Here is a 23,842-nt window from a genome sequence, read left to right as displayed (position 1 = left end):
GGTGCGCGGGGCTCGCTCCCCGCAGCGTGCCGAGGCCGTGCCGGCAGCTCGGGGCACGTCTCATCCCTCCCTCCCTCTCTCCTCAGACATTCCAGGGTTCTTCTCGCTTCCCTGCAGCCGCCGGCCGGGCCGGGCGGGGCTGGGCAGGAGGAATGCAGCGTTACCGCATTGCTGAGCTCCCCAGGTGTGCCCAGGTGTGCCACACCTCAGCCCAGCTTTCACACTCCGTAGCCCGAGGGACGATATTTTTTTCCCCAGCTCTGTGTGTAGCCCTGCTCGGAGCTGCTGGCCCTCAGCTTGGCGTGCCTGTGTCCCTCGGGTGGGGATGGGACGTGGGTGACACCAACGGCAGCACAACAGGAGGAGAGACCCGGAGTCACCTGGTGGGTCCTGCTGAGCCCCTCACCAGTGTGGGAGAGGAACTTTGGGGTTATTTCACTGGAGGGCATGGAAAGGGCTCGATAAAGTTTTGCAGAGGACAAAAACCAGTTTTAGCTGGAATTCAGCGTGCGGGCAGCGCTGGGAATGGTGGCTGCGCTCTCAGCAGCCCTCACTTCAAACAGGCTCTTAGAAATTTCTGACTTCGCTGCCACAGTACAGCAATAATAAAGTCATGCTGCTGTTTCCGTTCGTGTTTAAAGGCTGGAGCTGAGGTGCTGGGAGCTGCCCTGCCCTGCCAGCCGAGGGGAGCTCAGCGTGCCAGCCCTGCCCGGGAGGGAGGGAGGGCGAGCTCTGCTGCAGCAGCCCCAGCCGGGTTAAACGGAGCCCGTTTGGGTTAAACGGAGCCCATTTGGGTTAAATGGAGCCCATTTGGGTTAAACTGAGCCCATTTGGGTTAAACGGAGCCCATTTGGGTTAAACGGAGCCCATTTGGGTTAAACGGAGCCCATTTGGGTTAAACGGAGCCCATTTGGGTTAAACGGAGCCCATTTGGGTTAAACGGAGCCCATTTGGGTTAAACGGAGCCCATTTGGGTTAAACGGAGCCCATTCAGGTTAAACGGAGCCCATTTGGGTTAAACGGAGCCCATTCAGGTTAAATGGATCTCATTTGGGTTAAACGGAGCCCATTTGGGTTAAACGGAGCCCGTTGGGGCTGTTCCCCGCCGTGCCCGCCTGGCGCTGCCCGCCTGGCGCTGCCGGGAGCTGTGCTGTGCTCACAGGGTGTGGATGTCTGGGGATCCCTGAATCACTCCTTTGTCATCGCTGCACCCACAGCACCTCTCTGCAGGTGAGGCAGCGCGCGTTAAAAGCCTGCGAGGATCGGCCGGCGCTCAGAGGCTCTGGCGGCTGCCGGGGGACGCGGGGACACCGCAGGGGACACAGGGGACAGGGCAGGTGAGGTTTCTGTTTGCTGCGGGGGCGTGCTGGCAGCATTTCCTCCCCTGGGCTGTCCCACGGGGCTCCTTTCCCTGCAGGAGACGCTCACAGGAGGTTTTATGGATTTCTCCTTTTCCTGAAATGTGAGCTCGGGGATTGAGTCTGGAAGTGCAGGGCGAGGGTGGGGCTGGGGCACCCAGAGTGCCTGGGAGGGTCCCAGGGGGCTGCAGGGGTCTGTGTGTGCACACTCCATCCCCTCCAGCCCCCATCCCACCTGGCACCAGCGGGGCTGGGGCAGGGGCTCCTTGCATTGGAGGCAAATTCAGTTTCAGCATCTGATTTTCCTTTTGTTATTCTTGATTTTCCCCCCACGTGTAGATTAATTAAAAGTATCTCCCTGTGAAGTGAGAAGGAAGGAGGACCTGGACTGAGCTTTTGAACTGACATTTTCTGCTCTTTCCAGTCTCGCTGCAGACTCCTCCCAGCTGTGCCTGTGGCCGAATGGAGCCTGGCTGCCAGCTGTGGCCATGGGCAGCGCTCGTCCTGCTGGGTAAGGCTCCCCCTGTGCTCCCAAAGAGCAGGGACAGCTGAGTAAAGAGCAGCGCTGCTGGTGGCAGCTGGGCAGCAGCAGCAGAGCCTGGGCTTGATTGTGGTGCTGGGGGGTGGCAGGAGGCTGCTCTCTGTCCTGAGCTGCAGGGCTGGCCCTGGGACCAGGGGACACCAACCAGGGCTGGCCCTGGGACCAGGGGACACCAACCAGGGCTGGCCCTGGGACCAGGGGACACCACCAGGGCTGCTCAGTTCGATGGGCAAGGCACAGAGCATCCCTGCAGCCCAAATCCTGGCGCCAGGGCAAGGAAGTGTTTTGGAAGTAACTCTTGTAAAAAGCACTGTTATTAAAAAAATAAAGGTTTCACCTCAGGGTGAAACACCCTTCTCTGTGTTGGCACATGCCCTGGGGAGGCTGTCCCAGCCATGGCTGGTTTGGTGCAGCAAGCAGCTCCTGGCTCTGAGGGGCTGTTTGGTGTCTGTGCCCCCTGGCTGTCTGAGGGGCTGTTTGGTGTCTGTGCCCCCTGGCTGTCTGAGGGGCTGCTCAGTGTCTGTGCCCCTGACACCACCCTGAGCCCTGTTCCTGCTGTTGCAGCTGCCCCATGGCTCCTGGCAGCACAGAGTTCCTGTTCCCAGGGAGCCTGCTACCCTGCCCCCGGGGACCTGCTGCTGGGACGGGCCCCTCACCTGAGAGCCTCCTCCACCTGCGGCCTCAGCAAGCCCGAGACGTACTGCACCCCCCACGGAGAGGTACAGCCCCTTCCTCCTTCCCCCCGAGCTCCCCTGGGGGTGGGAGAGCCATCCTCCCTTCCATCCTCCCTTCCATCCTCCCTTCCATCCTCCCTTCCATCCTCCCTTCCATCCTCCCTTCCATCCTCCCTTCCATCCTCCCTTCCATCCTCCCTTCCATCCTCCCTTCCATCCTCCCTTCCATCCTCCCTTCCATCCTCCCTTCCATCCTCCCTCCCATCCTCCCTTCCATCCTCCCCACCCCTCAGGGATGCTCCTGCCTGGAGGGGGCTCTGAGCTGTCCCAACTGGGATGAGCTTTAAGGTCCTTTCCAACCCAAATCATTCCATGGTGCTGGGGTTTGTCCCCTCCCAGCTGTGCTGGGGCAGTGTCCCTGGAGCCCTGCTCTGCCACCCCCCTGGGTGAGCTGGGCACCAAGGCAGCCACAGGGCATGGGCAGCAAGGCACTGAGGGCAAAACATCCCCAACCCTCTGTCCCTGGGCATTTCAGTTATAAACTGAACTCGTATTTGCTTGTCATGAATGGGAACATTCCAGCTTGGAAAAGCTGCTGAAGTTGTCTCCAGTCCCTGGTTGTGTGGGGGCAGGAGATCCTGTGGGGGGATGATGCTTCATCCAGCTGCAGGGCCAGAGGGAGAATGTAGGGATAAATCTCCTGAGCACAGAGCTGGGAGCTGCAGGGGGGATGTGTCCCTGGTGTGAGCACTTCCTGCAGCCTTTCTGTGGCTGCTGCTAGCCCCAGAAGGAGGAGCCCCGAGGCTTCAGTGCAGGACAGGCAGAAAGGGCCTTGGGAGAGATGCTCCAGAGGAAAGGAGTGGCAGCTCCCCGGTGGGGCAGAGTTTTCTGCACTGCAGCCCAGCTCCTGTGAGTCAGCCTTGTGGTTTTAATTCCCCTGCAAACTGGAGGCCAAGATGTGGCTGTGAGTGGATTTGTTGTGGAGGCAGTGGTGTCCTGGCTGGGCTGGACAGATTTCCACTCATCCCTGAGCTCAGGGAGGGGCAGCTCCCAGCCCAGAGGGGTGTGAGCATTGGATCCTCCTGGATGCTGGGCTGGCTGCAGCATCTCTCCTCCCTCAGGTCCTTTTCCAGGCTGACAGTCACAGTCAGGCATTTCCTCCACTCCCTTTTTCTGGGGCTCTTCTGCTGCTCCCAGGGATCAGGATTTGTGCTCACAAATAAGCCCTTACTGCTTCCTGTGGCTTAATTAGCTTTTCCTCCCAAATTTCTGCTTATAGATGAGGAAAAGTGCTCAAAAATGTGCCTCTGAAATTAAATCTTCATTTAACAGTGGCTTTTGGCAGAGACTTATGTTTGAAAAGGGGGCAAGGGGGCCTCGTGCTTGGGGAGTGAGTGAGGACAAAACCCTGATTAATCTGCTCATCCCAAGAGCAGCTGGAATGGGCTGGGTGCCCCCTTTGCCTGAGCCTGGGGGCTCTCTCAAAGGGCATCACTGTGACCCTGTGCATCACCTGTAATCTTTGACGAGGGGCCTGGAGCTCTCTGCTGGCTGTGCTAGCCCTGGAGCAGGAGTGACCTGGCTGCAGGATCAGGGAGGGAGGGCTCCTGGAGGAAGGCAGGAGCAGGGCTGCAGTGGTCTCTTCCAGGCTACAAATCCCAAAACTCTTTGGTTTTCATGTCCCTCGTCCCTTGCCTTACAAGTACCAGGGTTAAAGGGGGTGTGGAACAGTTAACATTGTGCTGAGCTGGATTCTCCAGTTCTGGCTCTGGGAATGGGCTCTTCTCTTCCTGACATTTTGTTCCTTTGCTTTACTGAAATGAGAGATCCAGAGCCACGGAGAGCAAATCCCCTGATTTCTGTTCTGCAGCTGTAATTGCTGATGGAGGTTTGATTATACTAGCTCTTAACTTGGGAGAAATCCCCACGGGCTCAGCATTTCCTAATTTTTCCCTCCCTTTCTCTACTTCCCTAATTTAAACCAAACTGAGCTCGATTTCCCTATTCCCATCCTATAAAAAGCAAGCCCGTTTAATTTATAGACTCCTCGAGCTCTTTTTTTGGTTACAAGCCCTGCTCTCGTTCAGTTGCCAAATAGGTGCAAATCTGGGGGTGGTTTTGCAAGCTCAGCAGAGGGCACAGGACCAGGGGTTGCTGCAGTGCCCGGCTGCTCCTGCCGGCCCCAGGGCCCTCTTTTGCAACTCTGGTGGCCACTGATCAGCCTCAGCCTCTGCTCCATTGTCTGCCCAGCTCCAGATCCCTCTAACCTTTACTCTTTGCGCTCCCGATTGCTCCATCCCTGGCCGGGCTGAAATCCGAGCAGGGTGCTCAGCATTGCCGTGGATAGCCCGGGCAGGGAAAGGGCCCGGCTGGAAACCTCTGGGGCTCGGAGCTGCTGCTGGAGCCTGAAGGGCAGGGAAAAGGGAAAGGAACCGGGAAAACCAGCCAGGCTGGCTTTGGGGTCTGGAGGGGCTGAGGGATGCTCGGTGGGACAGGCTGAGATGGACTGAGGGGTGGCTCAGCCTCAGTTAGCACTTCTTTAACTCTAGAGCAGAATAGATGTAAATAGAGATGCTATATATGTAAATATAAATGTGTGCACAGCTCTGAGGAGCACGGAGCAGCCCCCACTGCTCCTGCAGCCCGGGGGAGGCTCAGAGTGGCTTTCACAGACACCCTGAGCATCCCTGTGGGACCTTGTGCCAGAGAACAGGGAGGAGGCAGGGCAGGAGCAGAGCTGTGTCCCTGTGCTGCTGCTCCTGGAGGCTCTGAGTCCTCACCCTCCAGCCCTGGGACATTTAATGTTTAAAAGGTTTGCATGGGGTTTTCTGCCTGTCTCACTGAGCTTGTGGGCCCTTGGTGGGTGTGGAGGGGGGGCAGTCCCCTTTACCCTTTACCAGCTCTGGTGTCACGGTGACATCCAGGGGGGTGAGAGGAGAGTTCTGGAGGAACCAGGTCCCTGTGGGAGCCAGGCAGGGAGATGTGAGCCCGCTGGGGCTCCTGGCACAGCACAGGGCTCCCTGCTGCTGATGGATGGGGGCAGCTGCCTGGCAGGGCTGCTCTGGAGCCTCAGCACCGACTCCTCTTTGGCTGCTTCCAAAAATACCGGCCAATGTCTGCTGGGAGGGAAGTGCCAGACAGGTCTGGAGCTGTGCTGGTGCTGGCTGGTGCTGGCATCTGCTGGGCCACCTGCCTGAGTCCCTCAGGGAGCTGGGAGCCCACCCCAGAGGCTGGAGCTGTGCCTCCCACTCCCCCTCCTTCCCACCCACAGCCAGCTCTGCACAGAGTGGAATAACCTCGGCTGGATGGGACCAAAGCGTGGCTCTGGTTTGGGTTTTCCTTTGTCCACTCAGGGGTTTGCCCTGCAGTCTGTGCTCCCGAGGGGCTGAAGGTGAGCAGCAAGCACAGGCTGCTGCTCAGTGCTTATCTCACCCAGGCATTCAGGCACGCCCTGTCCCTGCTGCAGGGATGTGCCCCTACCTGCCAAGGAACAGCCAATTTCCCATGGTGTTCCCTCCTCCCTTCTCTGCATCCCATTTTCTTGGCCTTGGGCTGCAATTGACACATGCTGGGAGACGTCTCCTCTCTGCCTGGCACCGTGTGGGGTGTGGGATAAGCTGCTGCACTCTGGGGTTTGCAGCCTGTCAAATCATCCTGGCAGATTTGAGACGAAGTTTTGCTGATGTGAGAACAGATGGGGTGAGGAAAACAGCACCCACGAGCTTGCTTTTAAGTGAGGGAAAGGAACTCCATTTCCTTAAACCTCACCCCTGGGAGCTTTGTCCAACCTGTGCCTGTACCCCACCTGACTCTGGGGTAGAACCACGCTGGGGGCAGAGGTTTGAGCACAACTTCTGTGGTTTGAGCAAAACCTCAGAGCTCATTTCCAGTGTCATTTCCAACCAGCCAAGGTGACTCTGATGTCATGGCACAGAGAATCTCAGGCCCAGGCTGGGATTTTGGGGTGTCCTGTGTGGGCTGGGGACTGCACTCAGTGATCCCCTTGAACTCCCTGATTCTGTGCTAGATCTGTGCTCCCAAACTGAATCCCAGCCCAGTTTAGGGAATGCCAGTTGCTCCCTGGGAAGTTTAACCACGATGGCAGAGCCATGGGAGCTTCTGCTGCCTTTTCCCATGGCAAAGGAATGGATTTCTGCCCTGCTCCAGGAGCCTGGCCCAGCCGTGTGTTGCAGGGAGCAGTGCTGGAACAGAGAAGTGTCCTGCAGGAAAGGGGCTGGAATAGGGAATGGCATAACCTGGCTCTGCAGGGGCCTTTGCCCACCCCAGGGTTTGATAACCCTAATCTCTGTGTGTGTATGAATTCCCAGTGCTTCCCAGTTCTGTCTGGGAACACTCTGGAATGGTGACTGGTGTCCCTGCGGAACGCTGGTGTGCAAGGGCTGCCTGCTGGGGGCTGAGTGCCAGGAGCTGACTGGCACAGTGCTCTCCCCTGGGGCAGAGGAGGGACCCCCGAGGCCCCACAGCTGGGAGAGGTCTCTGCTCCACGGCTGCACAGCTCAGCTCCCCTCTCTGCTGATGAAGAAGTGCAGTTTATTTTGGGCTCTGCCCCTGTGCCAGGAGGTTTTTATTTCAAGGGCTCTCTGCTCATGTTAAAATGGCAGCAGGAGCTCCTGAAGTCCTGTTGCTCAGGGGCCATCAGGGTAAATTGTGTGAGCTTTGCTGCCCTGCACGAGCAGGGAACGGCTCAGGAGCTGGGTCACGAGGCCAGGCAGGAGGAGAGCAGCACAGACCTGCAGACCTGCCACTTTCAAGTGGTTCTTTGTGGACTTTTCCCCCACTTCCATTCATTTCTGAGACGTGACTGTTTATTCTGAGCACAGGAGGTTTCCCTCTCACACAACTGTGCTGTGAATTATCTTTCAGAAGTCTGGAATGAATTTCCCTTCATCCCAGAGCCTCCATAACCCCTATTTTGGGTGACTGGAGCAGCTTGGAGGCACAGAGGGCGAGGAGTGATTTCCTTGCAGACCCAGAACCTCTTTTACCTTCCTCCCCACGCATTCCAGCAGAGCCTGGCAGGGAGGGAGGCCGTGCTGGGAGCCAGCACTATCTGCCCAGAGCAGCTCCCCAAAGCTCCCCTGCCTCTGGTCACGTAGAGCTGCAGCCCTGAGTGCCCCTGGCAGCTCCCAGGGATCCCCTGAGCCTGGTCACAGAAGGAAATGGCAAAGAGCTGGGAGAGGTACGTGCTGCTAAAGCTCCCCTCACTTTGGGCAGTCACTTTTGGTAATAGCCTCTGTCCCAAGGAACTTTGAGCCACATAGTCACAGCTGGTAAGGGCAAATCCTGCTGTTGTGCAATACAGGGGTTTCACAACTCACTCCGAGGATGTGACATGAATTTGGTTTCCAGTGTTAATTTTAGTCTTAATTAAAAAACTGAAAAGAAAAAAAAAAAAAAAAAAGGAGATTTTGCAGCCAGCACAGCCCTGGGCTGCCTGGGAAGGGTTTGCCTCACACACCTGAAGCCTCATTTTGACTCAGCACCACGTCTGAGTGGGGCTGCAGCTGCACTGAGGCTGCTGGAGAGCATCGCTGTCCCTGGCTGTGTGAATGAGCTCATAAGTATGCACGAGTCACTCCTAATGAATAATTTAGCCGAGATTAACCTTTCCCCTTGCAGGAAACCTTCCTTTCTCCTTTGCTAAGCACAGTCAGGACTGGTGGGAAGTTTAATCACTGCTGGCAATTGTTCACTAGATTGTTTCTGTGTAATTCCTGCAGCTCCCTGACAATTTGCTGCTCGTGGCCATTATCTGAAATGAGTTCTGCCTAGTCCTGATTAAATTATTTGTGATTCTCACTGGTGGAGCCAGGGAAATGACATGATTATACATTTTCAGTGCATGTTTGCTTACTTTGGGATATTGTTATAAATACTGTAGCTTGCCAACTCCTGTGCTGGGGTATTTATAGACAGAGAACCTAAAGATTGTGGAAATACAGAAAATACAGAGAGAGATGGGTTCCAAGTGAGGATCTCACTGTGCACCCAGCTGGGGAAGGTTCCCAGGCCTGGGACACAGCAGATCCAGGTCTGGGCTGTGTGAGGAATGAAACCACAGATTAATTTTTGTAAACCACACATTAATTTTTAAAGGGGAAGCCAGAAATTGTGGTGTCACTGTGGCCCAGTGGCTGCCACCCTGCTGCCCTCCCGAGCCCAGACCTGCCCCTTCCCCAGCCCCATGAGGGCCCTGTTTGGGGTTTGCTTTGGGTTTGGCTCCTCTGTTTTAAGCATCCTGTGGAAGGTTTTAGTACAGGAGTGCCTGTGCAGTGCCACTTGTCACTTGTCACCCCCTGGCCCTGCTCAGACCCTGAAAGCTGATTCCCCTCTGGGGTCCCAGCATTCCCGTGCCTCTGGAGTCACCCGAAGCCACTGCAGCCCCTGCCAGCCTTGCAGAGGGTATCTCATTGCCTTCCCTGTGCCAGCTGTGCCCTTGCCAGACCCAGACCCCCTCTGCACCCAGGGTGACATTTCTGAGCCATCAGGGCTGGCTCCTGCCATCCCTGGCACGCGCTGCTCCATCCTCCCTAATCCCTGTGGGACGTGTCAGTGACAGACGTGTCCCACTGCTCCATTTGGGAGGCTCCTCTGCTGCTCAGGCCACTGACACCTCAGACTACCAGAAAGTTTGGGCTGGAGGAGATGATGCAGTTCCAGTGCCCCGTCATGGGACACCTTCCACTGCCCCAAGCTGCTCCAAGCCCCATCCAGGCTGGCCTTGGGCACTGCCAGGGCTGGGGCAGCCTCAGTTTCTCTGGATAACCTGTTTTCCACCAGGCTGGAGGTGCTGAGCCCTTAATTTCCTGGTCTGAGCAGCATCTTCCCCCTCCCAGTGGTCTCTGCAGTCCCTGGCTCCACTCCAAGGTCTTCAGCTGGGGCCTGCCTGTGTCCCCAGGGATGCTGCGGAGGGCTCTGGCACCATCTCCCCAGTTCCCCATCTCCTAATTCCCCATTCCCCATCTCCCCAGTTCCCCATCCCCCTGGCCCTGCCCTTCCCACCTTGGCCTCACCTGGCTGTCTCCAGCCCAGTTTCCTGGTGGTCCTTGCCCAACCTGCTCGCCCACCCCGAGCCTTGGCTGCTGTCCAGCCCTTCCCCGCTCCTGGCTCTTGCTCAATCCTGCTGCTCTGCCCATTCCTGAGCCGGCCCAGGAGCCCTGTGCTGGTGGCTGCTGGTGGCAGCAGGGAGCGTTGCCTGGTTAGTGACAATTTGGGTATTGTTTGCTCCCGGGGGACGCTTTTCTCCCGTCCCTGCGTTCTCCATGCCCAATCTCTGTTTACCCCTTGGATTACTTGCTCAAGTGAAGGGCTGAACTTTGAGCCACTCGACTTCCCACCCCCTGGCTTCTCACCCACTGCGAGCTCCTGCTCTGCTCCCGGGGGAGAGCCCTGGGGGCTGAGCACAGCCCGAGCCCTCGGATAGGAGAGAAAGGCCCTTCTGTTCACCAGACAGCCCCTGGGCTGTGTGGAAAGGACAAACCAGCGCTGAAAGGCTGCAAAGGGCTTTCTAGCCGGTGTTGGCATTGCAGAAACCGCGGGGGTTGCTTAAAAAAACCACAGTTTTGATGGTTCACCAAAAATCTGTGTTAGTCAAAAGCGTTTTGGGTTTAGATCTAGTCCATAAAACCTTGAGCTGTGGCTTTCAACAAAGTGTGCAGGGGAGCACTTGAGGCCTGTGTGTCATCGGTCTCACTGATTGTGGTCCTCCAGCTCTCTCTCACTGAGTTCCTTGGTCCATAATGAGCCCACCCTGCCTTTCCTCCTCACCCCCGAGTCCTCCCCGGGGGGCTGCTGGGGTCACTCCCGCTGTCCTTTCTTTGCAGTGGAGCATGAAGTGCTGCAGGTGTGACTCGAGGCTGCCCCACAGCTACAGCGGGCACCGCGTGGAGAACGTGCTGTCCTCGGCCGGCCGCGCGCGCTGGTGGCAGTCCCAGAACGGTGAGGGACACACGCTGCTGCCAGCGGCCCGCCCCGGGGGGAGGAGGGCATGCTGCTGAGCTCCGTGGGTGGGGAGGAAAGGAGGAAATGGCTGTTATTGTCCCCATGTCCCCAGCGTGTCCCTGTGACGGTGCCCTCTGTGCCCGCAGGTGTGGAGCGCGTGTCCCTGCAGCTGGACCTGGAGCAGCTGTTCCAACTGGACAGCGTGGTGCTGCACTTCAGGGTGGGTGTCTGGGGGCAGCTCCTCTGCTCGCCAGCTGTCACCCCATGGCGCCAGCCCTGGTGCCAGCCCGTGTGTCTGTCCCTGCCCGCAGGCGCCGCCCTCAGCCATGCTGATCGAGCGCTCTCTGGACGCTGGCAGGACGTGGCAGGTGCTGCAGTACCTGGCATCCGACTGTGCCAGCGCCTTCCCCAGCGTGCCCCGTGGCTCCCCTGAGGGCTGGCAGGACCCCCGGTGCCAGGAGCTCAGGGGGCACCCCGTGCATGGGGGCACGGTAGGGACGGGGGTCTTGTGGCAGGGAGACCTGCTGGGGTTGGGGTGGGCAGTGCTGCAGTAACAGGGGGTGGCCTGGGAGCCTGGCACACCTGGTGGGGGATGGGGGGGGATGGAAACCTGGCACACCTGGTGAGAGATGGGGCATGGAAGCCTGGTACACCTGGTGAGGGATGGGGGGAATGGAAGAATGGAAGCCTGGCACACCTGGCGAGGGGTGGGGCCTGTGGCACCCAGCATGCTGGGGGCAGCCCTTGGGAAGATTCCTGCTCCTCTGCAGGAATGCCTTTGCTGCTCTGTGACAGGCAGGTGTTGTGTCCTCTGCAGCTCTAAATGCTGTCCCTGTGTTTAGTGACGCTGTGCAGAGGCAAGTCCAGAGCACACAGTGCCCGCAGCAGGAGCAGAGAGCAGCTCGAGTTTCCTGCTTTTTAACCTGTTTACTTTCTCTCTAAGGTGAAATTCAGTGTCCGTGACCTGGGGTCTACAATCAGCTCCTCTTACAGCCAGGTCATCGGGAGTAAGTGATGGGCTCTTCCAGAGCTGGGAAGGGAGAGGGGAATGAGGCTCCTCGTGGTTCTCCTGCAGTGACGGGAAGAGCTGAGCTGGGGTAACCCCTGGGGGACCCTGAGCTGCGCCTCTGGCCTGTCAAGGAGCAGCATTTGGTCTTTGCTGATGGCTCTTTGTGCCACTTCCTCCTTCCTTTGCTCCAAGCCCTCCCCACCGATTGCAAGGAGCTCCTGCTGGGCACCTGCTGCCCCTCACACCCGTCCCCTGTCCCCAACAGGGCTGGGGCCCTTCACCAACCTGCGCATCAACTTCACGGAGCTGCCCCACATCCCCCGCCAGGGCTACCACTCACCCAGCACCTTCTACGCCGTGACGGAGCTGCAGGTGCTGGGGAGCTGCTTCTGCCACGGCCACGCCGAGAGCTGCGGCCCTGCGGGGGAGCAGCATGGCACGGTGAGCTCGCTGTGGGCTGCCAGGGGGCTGGGCACTGCGGGCATGGATCTGCCATGGGCTGCCAGGGGGTTGGGCACTGCAGGGATGGCTCTGCCATGGGCTGACAGGGGGCTGGGCACTGCGGGCATGGATCTGCCATGGGCTGCCAGGGGGTTGGGCACTGCAGGGATGGCTCTGCCATGGGCTGACAGGGGGCTGGGCACTGCGGGCATGGATCTGCCATGGGCTGCCGGGGGGCTGGGCACCCTGGGATGGCTCTGCCATGGGCTGACAGGGGGCTGGGCACTGCAGGGATGGCTCTGCCATGGGCTGACAGGGGGCTGGGCACTGCGGGCATGGATCTGCCATGGGCTGCCAGGGGGCTGGGCACTGCAGGGATGGCTCTGCCATGGGCTGCCGGGGGGCTGGGCACTGCAGGGATGGCTCTGCCATGGGCTGACAGGGGGCTGGGCACTGCAGGGATGGCTCTGCCATGGGCTGCCGGGGGGCTGGGCACCCTGGGATGGCTCTGCCATGGGCTGCCGGGGGGCTGGGCACTGTGGGGATGGATCTGCCATGGGCCTGGGCAGCCTGGGATGGCTCTGCCATGGGCTGCCAGGGGCCTGGGCACCACGGGATGGCTGCACAGCCTGCCTGGGGTGCTCCTTGGCCACAGTGACCAGGAATGGGCTGTGGGGGGGTCTTTGCTGGCCATGATCTGGTGAGGCTCTGTGCTGAGCTGCGGCCCCCGGGGTGGGTGACCCCTTGTCTGTGCAGCAGGTCCCCGGGCACTGCGTGTGCCAGCACAACACGGCGGGGCCGCACTGCGAGCGCTGCGCTGCCCTGTTCAACGCCCGGCCCTGGGCCCCCGCCGAGGACAGCGACCCCCACGAGTGCCAGCGTACGGCCAGCGCTCCCCCCGCCCCAAATCCCGCCCGGCCGCAGCTCCCAGCCCTTCCCGGGGCTCTGTGGGCTGCTGCTGACACGGAGTCTCGGCACCTTTGCCTCTCATGGGCGGCAGCAGTGCCCTGGTGCCACTGTGGGGCTGTCACGGGTGTCTCTGTGTCACACAGGAGCCTTGGGCACCCTCTAGTGCCACCGCTGCTGCTGCCGGGGGGGTTTGCACGGTGCCAGCTCCAACGGAGCTGTTTGCTGGGATTTTTTAGGATGTGACTGCAACGGTCACTCATCCTCATGCCACTTTGACCCCGAGCTGTACCAGGCCAGCGGCGGGGCCAGCGGGGGGGTGTGTGACAGCTGCCAGCACAACACCGAGGGCAACAACTGTGAGCACTGCCAAACTGGCTACTTCCGCAACCCACGGAGGGAGCTGAGCCACCCCGAGGCCTGTCTGCGTGAGTGACCCCCCCAAAAACCCCCCAGCACCTTCCCCAGGACCTGCCCCCTCAGCTGGGCTGTTTCTTGCCCGTTTGCAGCCTGTGAGTGTGACCCGGAGGGCACCGTGCCCGGCTCTGTCTGTGACCCGGGGACAGGGCGCTGTGTCTGCAAGGACAACGTGCAGGGTGACCGCTGCCACCTCTGCAAGCCGGGCTTTGCCCAGCTGGCCGGTGCCAACCCCGCTGGGTGCCGCAGTGAGTACCCCTGGGACACCCCTGCTCCCAGGGTGCCCCCTCCACTGTGTCCTGCCCGGCTGTGGTTTGGGATTTTCAAGCCAAGGGCCCGTTTCGTAAAGGTTTATAAAAGCTCCCTGTTCAGTCTGGGGGTGGTTTCAGGTGTCAGTTTAGCAAAAAGCATGGGGCGGGTGGGGTTTGAGGGGTGCAGCTGTGTCCTGAGTGCCCCCAGGGCTCAGGGGGTGATGCCATGCAGAGCAGGGCAGCACAGGGCAGCTGTGGGTGGGGCACTGCTGTGTCCCCCCAGTCTGGGGACACTGAGGCCCTCGGGCTCCAATCCCCACTGCAGGTTTGGGGGGTGCTGTCAGAGCCAGGGGCAGATCTCCTGTTTGGGGGGTGCTGTCAGAGCCAGGGGCAGATCTCCTGTTTGGGGGGTGCTGTCAGAGCCAGGTGCAGATCTCCTGAGCTCAGGTGAGAAGGGAGGGAGGAGACCCCCCTTGGGTGGCCGCGGGCTCCTCCCGAGGCTGCTCCTCAGCCGGCCCCTCCCTGTTGCAGGGTGCACCTGCAACGCCCTGGGGACACGGCAGGACACCGTGCCCTGCGATGGTGACACCGGGAGCTGCTCCTGCCTGCCCAACGTGGTGGGCAGCGACTGCGGGCAGTGCGCAGCCGGGCACTGGGGCCTGGGCAGCGGGCAGGGCTGCCAGCCCTGTGCCTGCCACCCCCGTGGCTCCCACAGCCCCCAGTGCAACCAGGTACCCCCAGACCGCTGGCAGCCTCCTCTTGGGGGGTTCATCCTCCTGCTGCAGCCTTTCCTCTCCATTCCTGTGCTTGCTCTGTTCTCTCCTTTCCAGTTGCTGCTGGGAGGGGCTCTTGGGAGTTGAGCTGCACGGACCAGGGTGACACTGCCATGGCTCTGTGTCCCCTCACTGTGACCTGTCAAACCCACCTGCTGGGTAGCTCCTTTGTCCTGTCCCATCCATAGGAACCCTCACAAAAAGTGCTGTGTGTTCCCCAGTGCATCCCACTCCTATTTTCCTTCTCCTAATTCTTAGAAAACACCACGACAGACTATTCAGGAAAATGAAAGAAAGTGGTAATTATTGAGGCAAGATTAAGTCACTTTAACAAGCCTGATATTTATCAAGGAAGTCCTAATAAGACATCTTCATCCAGGCGAGGGAAGTTAATTATGCTCATTTGTCAATGAAAAGCATGTGTGCCACTTCAGGCTTAAGAGGCAACTGGGAAAATTAAAGTTGAATGTAAAAAACCCCAAACCATGACAAATTCTAAGAGAGACAGAGTCTAAGATAGGCTCCAAATGAGCTCAGCATGGGGAGGAGACCTGAGATGGCAAAGCAGCTGCTCGTGGGCGATTGCTTTGTTTTTGAAACAAGGCTGAGCACCCTCCTGGTGGTGCTGGGGCTGTTTGGAGCCTGTTTGCATCCTGTGCCTGAGCTGCAGCCTGGCAGGGGCACCTCGGGCACAGACTGAGGGGAGGAAATGGTCCATGGGTGGTTTTGGTGGTCAGGAGCAGCTGGGGGAGAGCTGTCCCTCATGTGCTGCCCTCTCAGTTCACAGGACAGTGCCCGTGCAGGGACGGCTTCACAGGACAGACGTGCTCGGCCGTGGGGCAGCAGCAGTGCCCAGCCCGGCACTACAGGGATGCACGGGGAGGGTGCACAGGTACTGCTTGGGCTCGGTGCTCCTGGCTGAGATCACAGATTTACCCAGCACTGCCCTCCCAGCAAGTCCTGGGTCCCCCTGGGCTGGCCCTGTAGGGTCAGGGGCTGTGCCAGCTCCGGGGCCTGGGGGCTCTGCCCGTTCCTCTGCCTGTGCCACCTTTGTCCCAGCAGGAGGGGACAGATGTCACAGCTTGGGTTGGGAGTCGTTAACCTACTTAAGGGCTGATTTTACACAGATATAAAGTTATTCACCACCATTTTCTCTCTCCCTCCACCTTCCCTGTCCCAGAGTGTGACTGTGACTTCCAGGGCACGGAGGAGGGGGGCTGCGAGCAGGCCACGGGCCGGTGCCTGTGCCGCGCCGGGGTCACCGGGCCACGCTGTGACCGCTGCCAGCGGGGCCACTGCAGCTCCCAGCCCGGCTGCCAGCCCTGCCACCCCTGCTTCCACACCCTCGACGGGGACATCGAGCGCCTGCGCCAGCGCCAGGCTGGCCTGGCCAACGCCTCGGCACGGCTGCCCGTGGGCACAGGGGGATCCCAGCTCGGCCCCCGCCTCTCGCGGGCACAGGGCAACCTGCAGCAGGCACTGGGCATCCTCGGCCACCCCGCTGGCATGCAGCAGGGCCTGGCCCAGGCGGGCAGCATGCTCGCTGCCATCAGGTGAGGGATGGGAGCTGTCCCTGGGGCAGCCCTGATCCGCGGGGAGCTGCTGGGGTTTCTCCATGAGCTGCTCACACGGTTCTGCTTTATTTCTGTCCCTGCCGTGCCTGGCTCTGCTCACGAGGGGAGCAGGGAAGCAGCAGAGCAGCACTTCCACGTGTGCCTGTCCTGTTCCCACATGTGCCTGTCCCGTGCACAATGTCCCTGAGGCAGGAGGAGCGTGGGCAGCCTGCATGGTGGCACTCTCAGGGCTGCGTGGTGGGCACTCTCAGGACTGCGTGGTGGGCACTCTCAGGACTGCGTGGTGGCACTCAGGGCTGCGTGGTGGGCACTCTCAGGGCTGCGTGGTGGGCACTCTCAGGACTGCGTGGTGGGCACTCTCAGGACTGCGTGGTGGCACTCAGGGCTGCATGGTGGGCACTCTCAGGGCACATCCATCATTCCTGGTCCCTGCGTGGGCATGGCCCTGCTGTGGAGGGGCTGCAGCCCAGCTCCTCTCAGCAAATCTCTGAGGCTCTGCCATGTCCTCGGCTGTCTCGGAGCTCAGAAGTGCCCCTTTGCCAGGTGCTGGCAGTGCCCCAGCACAGGTGGCCCTCTCAGCCCAGCTCTCTGTCTGCTTTGCTCTCTACCTAATTCCCATTTTGTTCTTGTTCTCTCCCAGGGAGCAGGTCCAAGGCATAAATCCCGACCTTCGTTTCCTGGATGACACTGCCTCTCTGTCGAGGGAGCTGGAAGCCCTCAACAGCAGCTTGTTTGTCACCAGCTCCCAGTACCAGAGCAAGAAGACCCAGTTTGAAACCAGCCGCAGCACAGACCTGTCAGGTACAGCTCTGCAGCTGCAACACCTCTTCATTTGCAGTCATTAATGTACCTCAGCCTGACTGCCTGGGGTTTTTCCCTGGCTGGTGGATGAGAGGGGGATTTTAACCCCCTGCTGTCAGCCTCAGAACAGCAAACACATCTCCTCTCCAGTGAGGGGTGCTTCCCACGCAGCCTGGCTCATGACCGGGGCTTTCACACTGCTGGGGGACTTGCTCTGGTGTTTTGGGGCTGGCAGCTCATTCTGTGTTCCTGTTCCCCCCCAGCAGAGTCCCTGCTGCCAGGCAGGGGCGGGAAGGGGACAGCCCTGCTGGGGAGAGTCACTGAGTTCATGAGGTAGCAGAGAATGGAGGCTGAGCACAAATGGAAGGGATGGAGGGTGGGGAAGAGAGCCAGGCTGCTGTCAGGCACTGGCGAGGAGAAGAGCTAAGTAAGCCCTTTGATGATGCTGTGCTTGCTGCCATGAGTCCTGCTCCAGCTCCTTCTCTCCTAGTGATGGGCTGCTGTCCCCTCCCTGCCACAGCACACAGCTTGGGGATGTGCCAGCCATGCCCAGTGGCACCAGGACAGTCCACTCTGCACCTCTCTGTCCGCTCAGAGCTCCGTGTCCTGGCCTGTGCTGGAGGGGAATGATGGGGCTGCTCGGGAGCTGGGCAAAGGCTCTGAAATCTGTCCTGCCCTGCCAAAGGCCAGGATCAGCGGGTGTGCCTTGGCTGGCTGCAGTTTAGTTTGAGCTCAGTTTAGACTCCAGCCCTGAGTTCAGCCCTTCAGGAGACCTCGAGCTCTCTGAGGGAATGGCTGGAAGGTGTTTGGAACTAAAGGAGTTTGTGGTGATGCCTTGGTGACTAATCCTGCACCCTCTCCTATGCAGGAATCCAGCGCAGGGCAGAGGCAGTGCCTCCCCGAGGGGCCGTGCTGCATTTGTGACTCATTTGTGCCTTTTATCGCCTCGATTCCTGCAGGAGCCTTGCAGACGATCCGCTCTGCCTACCGCAGCTCCAGCAGCGCCGGCAGCCTGGCCGCGGGAGCCCCGGGGCTGCTGGCCCAGGCCAGGCAGAGCCGCCGCAGCGCCGCGGGGCTGCAGGGAGACCTGCGGGGGGACACGGCCCAGCTGCTGGCCCTGAAGGGCGAGCTGGCCTCGGGCCCCGACCTCACCCCTGTCATCAACCAGGTGAAGATGCAAAGCGTGTTTTTAACTTGCCCACGGGTGTGTCGGGTTCTCAAGGGGGCCCTGCAGAGCTCAGGAGTCCCATCCTGCAGCCCTGCACCTCTCCTGAGGGAGGGCAGGGCAAAGCTCTGTCCACACAGACTCGGCTGGAGAACTGGCCGAGCATCCCCAGCTCGGGGATCACAGATCCCACAGCTCTGCCCTCCACCCCCTCCCAGCCTGTTCTTTTCCCTGCAGGGACTCTCTCCTGTCACTTCTTGTATCTCCAAGACCCCCTTAATTTCTGGCTGAGGTTTCTCCTATTTCTCCTTCACTGCTTTGTTATTGCCATGGAGACCCATTTCGGTGTCGGTTGCTGTGGAGACCACCAGCCTCCCCTCTCTGCTGCTGGGGGCACCAGCACGTTCTGAGCCACCAGCCTGGCCTGGCTGGGCACATGGCACGTGGCATGTGCACTGTCAGCCTGGGGGCAGCTCTGCCAGGTGCCAGAGTGAGAGCTGCCGCTGCTCCCAGGGGCTGCTCGTGCAGCTCTCCCCCAGGGTGAACAGGGCAGAGGGGTGGCTCTGCAGAGAGGTTTGCTCCACACAGATGTGCTGTTACTCATCGTGAGCCACTGGGGCTGGGCTCCTGCTTTGCTCCTGTTTCTGCTGCAGCTTGGGCTGGCGATGCCATGCTGGCCAGGTGTCACTGGCTCAGGTGGAGGCATCCAGCTCTGGCTGCCCTTCTCTGACTGGCACATCTCCAGTGCTCTAGGCTGTGCCACCTGTGTCACTGCCAGCCTGCTGGGCTCCCTCCCATGCCCACACAGCTCCTGCAGCACGGGCTCAGCAGGTCCCAGCTCCCTTGGCAGGGTGTGCCATCCCTGTGGGGCTGTGTTTGCCTCCCTGCGGGCACCGAGGTGTGTCCAGCCGGGCACTGCCCAACCTCAGCTCTTCTCTCCCTGTCCAGGTGTGCGGAGGGGCCCGAGTGGAGCCGTGCACCCCTGCCCGCTGCCAGGGGCTGCTGTGCCCTCGGGACAACAGCTCTGTCTGTGGGGCTGGCCGGCCCTGCCACGGCCTCTTCCCGCTGGCCGGGGGGGCCCTGGCTGCGGCCGGGCAAGCGGCCAAGGAGTTCAGCAGCCTGAGCGTCCGGCTGCGGGACACGGCACAGCTGGTGAGTGTGGGCACTGCCCGTCCCCTCTCTGACCTCTGCTTACCACGGCAGAGAGCAAGGAATACCCACCTCAAACTCTGCTCGGGGCTTAACCCCTTGGGCAGCTTCAGAAACCCAGGAATTTTGGAGAGGGAGGCTCCCTGCTGTGTGTGGGTCCTGCCTCCCCAGCTGAAGGCACTGGACACAGCCCAAGGAAGCCTCTCTCCCTCCTGGGTTGGGATCAGTGTGGCAGAAGGGCTGGGAAAATGGAAAACTCGTGTTTGATGCATTTGGTGCAACCAGAGGGAGTTCATGGTTTAGGGCTCTTGCAGCTTCTTTCTGTGCCTTGCCAAGAGAAAGTGAGGTTTCAAAGTGATTCCAAATGCATTTCAAAGGTGTTTTTAAAAGCTGAATGGTGCTGCCTCTCTTTGAGAGCTCCTTTGCAGACCCACCCCTCAGTCTTTAACCTTTACAGCCCTTTGAAGCTCTGGCACAATGAAAACAGGGAATAGTGCCTGGCCCAGGCTAGGGCTGAGGGCTCTGAGAGGCCCCAGCAGTGATTTCTGTGTGCAGATCCAGAGGACAGAGCTGTCGGCGAGTGAGATCCAGAGCAGCACGCGGCGGCTGGCGGAGCAGCTGGGGCTCAGCAGGGCGCAGCTCCAGGGCGACGTGCGGCGCGCGCGGCAGCTCCTGCAGCGTCTGCGCGCCTTCCTGGCAGGTACCAGGGCAGGGCAGGGCTGGGCTGGGCTGCAGCCTGCCTCCTGCATGGCACAGCTGCTCTGTGGAGTGATCAGAGAATCACTGGGCTTGGGACAGGCCTCCAAGGTCACAGCCCCAGCTGTGCCCGATCCCTGCCTTGTCGCCAGCCCAGAGCCCTGAGTGCCATGTCCAGGTGTTCCCTGGGCACTCCAGGGATGGGGGTTTGCAGCCAGCAGTGAGCTGATGCACTGAGGTTTTCTGGCCACGCTCACTGGTGCAGACAGATGGACAGATGACCATTCTCTGGAGCAGGCTGTTAATCGGATGAGGATTCTTTATTGTCCTACAAACTGATGGATGACTTATTGTTCACAGACAGATTGTAATGACATAATGAGCCTCCTGAGCATTAGCTGAATAAGAAAACCAGGTCATTTGGTGCTGCCTGGTGTTAATGATGAGTGAAGATATTTCTGAGCTAATCGCGGGGCTAATGTCCCTTGGGCTCTGCCTGCTTCTGATTTATTAACTTCTATTTATGAAATGAAAAAATGCTTGTCTTGAAACACACCCTCATCTGCTCAGTGAGGGCTGCCTGACTGCTCTGGGCTCAGCCATGGTGTTAGTGTTGCCAAACTCAAGGTATCATTTCAGCTGTTTCCTGGAAGTTTTGCTGGTGTGAATGAGAAGTGCGTGGAATTCAAGGAGATGGGTTCAGAAGGGATCCTGGCAGCTGTCTGGAATGAGGAGATGTGTGTGAGACGTGCATGGGTGTCTGCCCTCCTCCTGCCTTGCGTTTGCACTCCCACCTTCCCTGACGCTGCCTGTCTGCCTGCTCTGCAGACAAGGACACGGATCCTGCCTCCATCCAGGAAATCAGTGAGTCAGTTCTCTCCCTGCGCCTCCCCACGGACGCTGCTGCAGTCCGGAGGAGAATGAGCGAGATCCAGAAGCTGGCGGCGGAGCTGCAGTGCCCCGAGGACATCCTTGCCCAGACGGCCGAGGACATGGCCAGGGCCAAGAGGCTGCAGCAGGAGGCAGAGCAGGCCAGGTGGGTGGGGGTTGAAGGCCATTGCCAGCCGAAGGTCCCTTGGCTGGGCTCAAATCTTGCTCTGCCCGAGCTGTCCTGACTTGCACAATCTGAAGTTTTAGGCTGGGATCTTCTGTGTCCATCCAGTGCCTAAAAGAATTAGTCTGCAATCTCCAGACACCTCCCAGGGGCCCCAGTGAGAATAAATCTCCCCAGAATAGATCCTGTTATAGATACCAGGACAAGAAGGGCTTTATGGAAAGCAGTGGAGGCTTTGCTCTTATCTCGAGTGCCTGTGCTGGGAGATGACAGCGTTGCCCTGGTGTTAGCTGATATTGGTGACCTACATCCTAATTGCACAAGAGAGCATGGGGAGAGTTAATGGGCTATTTGTTTTCTGGGTGAAAGTTGGGACGATTATTCCACGGTCCCTTAAAGAGTAATTACAGGGTGTCCTTGCCAATTTGGAGCATCTGCTTTGTCACAAGTTGACTTGCAGCAATACCCCAGCGAGAAGGTCAGCAGGATAAATCTGTAAACTCCTTGGCAGTGTCTGACACCTGCTTAACCTGCTGGAAGTGATGAGACAGGGGAGGCTGGCTTTCTCCAGAGCTCTGTCGCCCAGCCTGAGCAGTCCCACTGTGAGCAGAAATCTGTTCACTGGGGCTGCTTCCGTGGTTATTGCTTTCCCTTTGACACCTTGTTGTGCACCATGAAATAAACATTTCGGACTAGTTTGAAGGAAGGCATTTATCTGCCCTTCTTAGCTGGTCTCCTTTGCTTGAGGCTGTGAAGTAGAACTGATGTTCCTCTCACAGGGAGACCTGCTGGGGTCCAGATGTGTGGGTTTTGGGGGTGGGACATTGCGACCTTCCCAGCAGCAATCCTCTCCTGCTTCCCAAGCTCCCTGATTTACCTCTGTGACCTCGACTCCCAGTCTCTGCCCTTATCCACCCTCACTTCTTGCTGCTTCCCACCTCTCCCCAGGAACCGGGCAAACGCCGTGGAGGGCAGCATGGAGGAGGTGCTGGGAAACCTGCAGCGAGCCAACACGATGCTGCTGGAGGCCCAGGGGGCCCTCAGGGGCTCGGGCTCCTCGCTGCGCTTCATCCGCGAGCGTGTGGAGGAGGTGAGGGATCCCAGTGGCCTCCCAGAAACAATCCCTGTGCCCCGTCTGTGTCCTTCAGCCAGCAGGGCTGGCACAGGGAGGGCTTTGGGTGTGACTCCCCTCCTAATGGGGCTCCCTGTGCCTGCAGATCGAGGCCGTCCTGGGGCCAGCTGAGAAGAACGTGGTGGCCATGGGGGCCGGGCTGGCTGGGCTGGCCGGGCGGCTCTCGCAGCTGCAGCGCAGCACGGAGCAGAACTGCCTGCAGGCCGGGGACACGCGGGACACGGCGGGGACAGCGGCACAGCAGGCCGGCAGGGCCCAGCAGGTACCGGCCCAGAGCAGGGCCCAGAGCAGGGCTCAGCAGGTACCGGCCCAGAGCAGGGCCCAGCAGGTACCGGCCCAGAGCAGGGCCCAGAGCAGGGCTCAGCAGGTACCGGCCCAGAGCAGGGCTCAGCAGGTACCGGCCCAGAGCAGGGCCCAGCAGGTACCGGCCCAGAGCAGGCCCAGCAGGTACCGGCCCAGAGCAGGGCCCAGAGCAGGGCCCAGCAGGTACCAGCTCACAGCAGGGCCCAGAGCAGGGCCCAGCGGGTACTGGCCCAGAGCAGGGCCCAGCGGGTACTGGCCCAGAGCAGGGCCCAGCGGGTACCAGCTCAGGGTGTGCCCCCTGCCAGCACAGCACAGCCTGAGGCAGAGCAGCTCATGGAGCTGTCCGTCGGTCTGTGGGTGCATCACAAGTTGGCACACATTTGGTAACAAAGCTCTGGTGCAGCATCCATTTAACATCCAAGCAGGATCCAACACTGGAAATGCCCCCCTGGGCCTGCTGGATGTTACCTGCAGTGTGTTTGCCTTTCCCCAGGCTCTTGCCCAGGTGAAGGAGCTGTACTCGGAGCTGCAGAGTAGGGTGGGGCAGGGCCCGGCGCTGGGCGAGCGGGGCATGAGGGTGCAGAGCATCGGCCGGGAGGCGCAGGCGCTCTTCCAGGAGACCGTGGGCATCATGCTCAGGATGGAAAGTAAGGCTCTCACAAACTCAGTGTCATCGTGCCCTGGGGAGGAGCTTGGACTGCTGTGGTGTGATGAGGGAGACAGCACACTTTGGGCAGCGAGAGGGTGGGATCTGGGCTGGAGCTGGTGCTGCTGTGCCAGGAAATCGAGAGTTTTCAAGGGTGCCACCAGGAAGGGAAGCCCTGCCTGCAGTACCACTGTGCTCCTGTTTTCCTCCACACACTCATTTCCATATTTTGGCATTCAGAACTAAAGAGAGTGGTGTTTGGGGGTTGTTTGGAGGGTGGGGAGCAGAGGGAGTGCAGCATGTTGGTTTTCTTGCCCTGTCAGAGCTGTGCAGGAGTGAGGTGGAGGCTCAGCCCAACCCCACCACATAACCCTTCCCTTCCCTGCCCTCTCTCCTCAGCTCTAGAGTCAGAAATTCAGGAAGGGAACAAGGCTCTGGTGTCCAGGATGTCACGGCTGTCGGGGCTGGAGGAGAGGGTGGGCAGGATCCGGGACAGCATCAAGAGGAAAGTCGCCTACTACGAGAGCTGCTCCTGAGTAGCCCAGGGCATCACTGCCTCCCCTGCACACACCGACTGCTGCACTCAGCCCACTTTCCAGCTGGAGCTCTCCTGTGCCCAATTCCCTATTTTTAGCAAGTTAATTTTCCATACCTCTGGAAAATAGCTGCACTGAAGCGAAGGAGCACCCCTGTGGAGGGGGTTGGACTGGCCAAAGCTGCCCAGTGGTTGGAGGAAAAAGGGGGAGAGACCTCAGGCTCCCGTGCCAAATAAACACATCCCAGGTTGTTATTTCCAGAGGGCTTTATAAACCGGGAAATTATTTTTTCTTCTTTTAGCCAATTCAAGCTCTTTAAGCTGAATTTCACTGTTCAAATTAAAGCCCTCCTGTGGGGTCTTCTAAAGCTTTTTATCTGTGCTGCACTTAATTCTTCAAACATGCCTGGCTTCAGTACTTTCCTCTGAGATCTTCCTTCAAATAAGAAGATCAG

At 59.6% G+C, this 23,842-nt stretch overlaps 1 protein-coding gene across 7 annotated transcripts; it reads left to right on the top strand.

Annotated features, from left to right (window-relative positions):
• The first annotated feature begins 242 nt into the window (after positions 1-242).
• LAMB3 (laminin subunit beta 3) lies at positions 243-23,755 on the top strand. Of its 7 annotated transcripts, none has more exons than XM_050985301.1 (24): positions 243-383; positions 1,218-1,337; positions 1,783-1,869; positions 2,464-2,618; positions 10,418-10,532; positions 10,682-10,755; positions 10,847-11,026; positions 11,479-11,542; positions 11,810-11,985; positions 12,742-12,865; positions 13,131-13,319; positions 13,401-13,556; positions 14,091-14,290; positions 15,113-15,224; positions 15,513-15,885; positions 16,547-16,707; positions 17,667-17,875; positions 18,821-19,024; positions 19,577-19,721; positions 20,546-20,753; positions 21,720-21,861; positions 21,989-22,165; positions 22,700-22,853; positions 23,252-23,755. In XM_050985301.1, the coding sequence occupies exons 3-24, from the start codon at positions 1,821-1,823 to the stop codon at positions 23,386-23,388; spliced, it is 3,504 nt and encodes a 1,167-aa protein (XP_050841258.1). In that variant the 5' UTR covers positions 243-383; positions 1,218-1,337; positions 1,783-1,820; the 3' UTR covers positions 23,389-23,755. The 7 variants fall into 7 exon arrangements, with proteins under 7 accessions (XP_050841258.1, XP_050841257.1, XP_050841256.1 ...); XM_050985300.1 differs by lacking the exon at positions 243-383 and adding an exon at positions 735-894 and having other exon boundaries at positions 995-1,337; XM_050985299.1 differs by lacking the exon at positions 243-383 and adding an exon at positions 735-914 and having other exon boundaries at positions 995-1,337.
• Positions 23,756-23,842: the final 87 nt, after the last annotated feature.

Source organism: Serinus canaria, chromosome 26 (assembly GCF_022539315.1).
Source record: "Serinus canaria isolate serCan28SL12 chromosome 26, serCan2020, whole genome shotgun sequence".
Lineage (NCBI taxonomy): Eukaryota > Metazoa > Chordata > Aves > Passeriformes > Fringillidae > Serinus > Serinus canaria.
The sequence above is the reverse complement of the archived record's forward strand: the minus strand, read 5'-3'. Positions and strand labels throughout refer to the sequence as shown.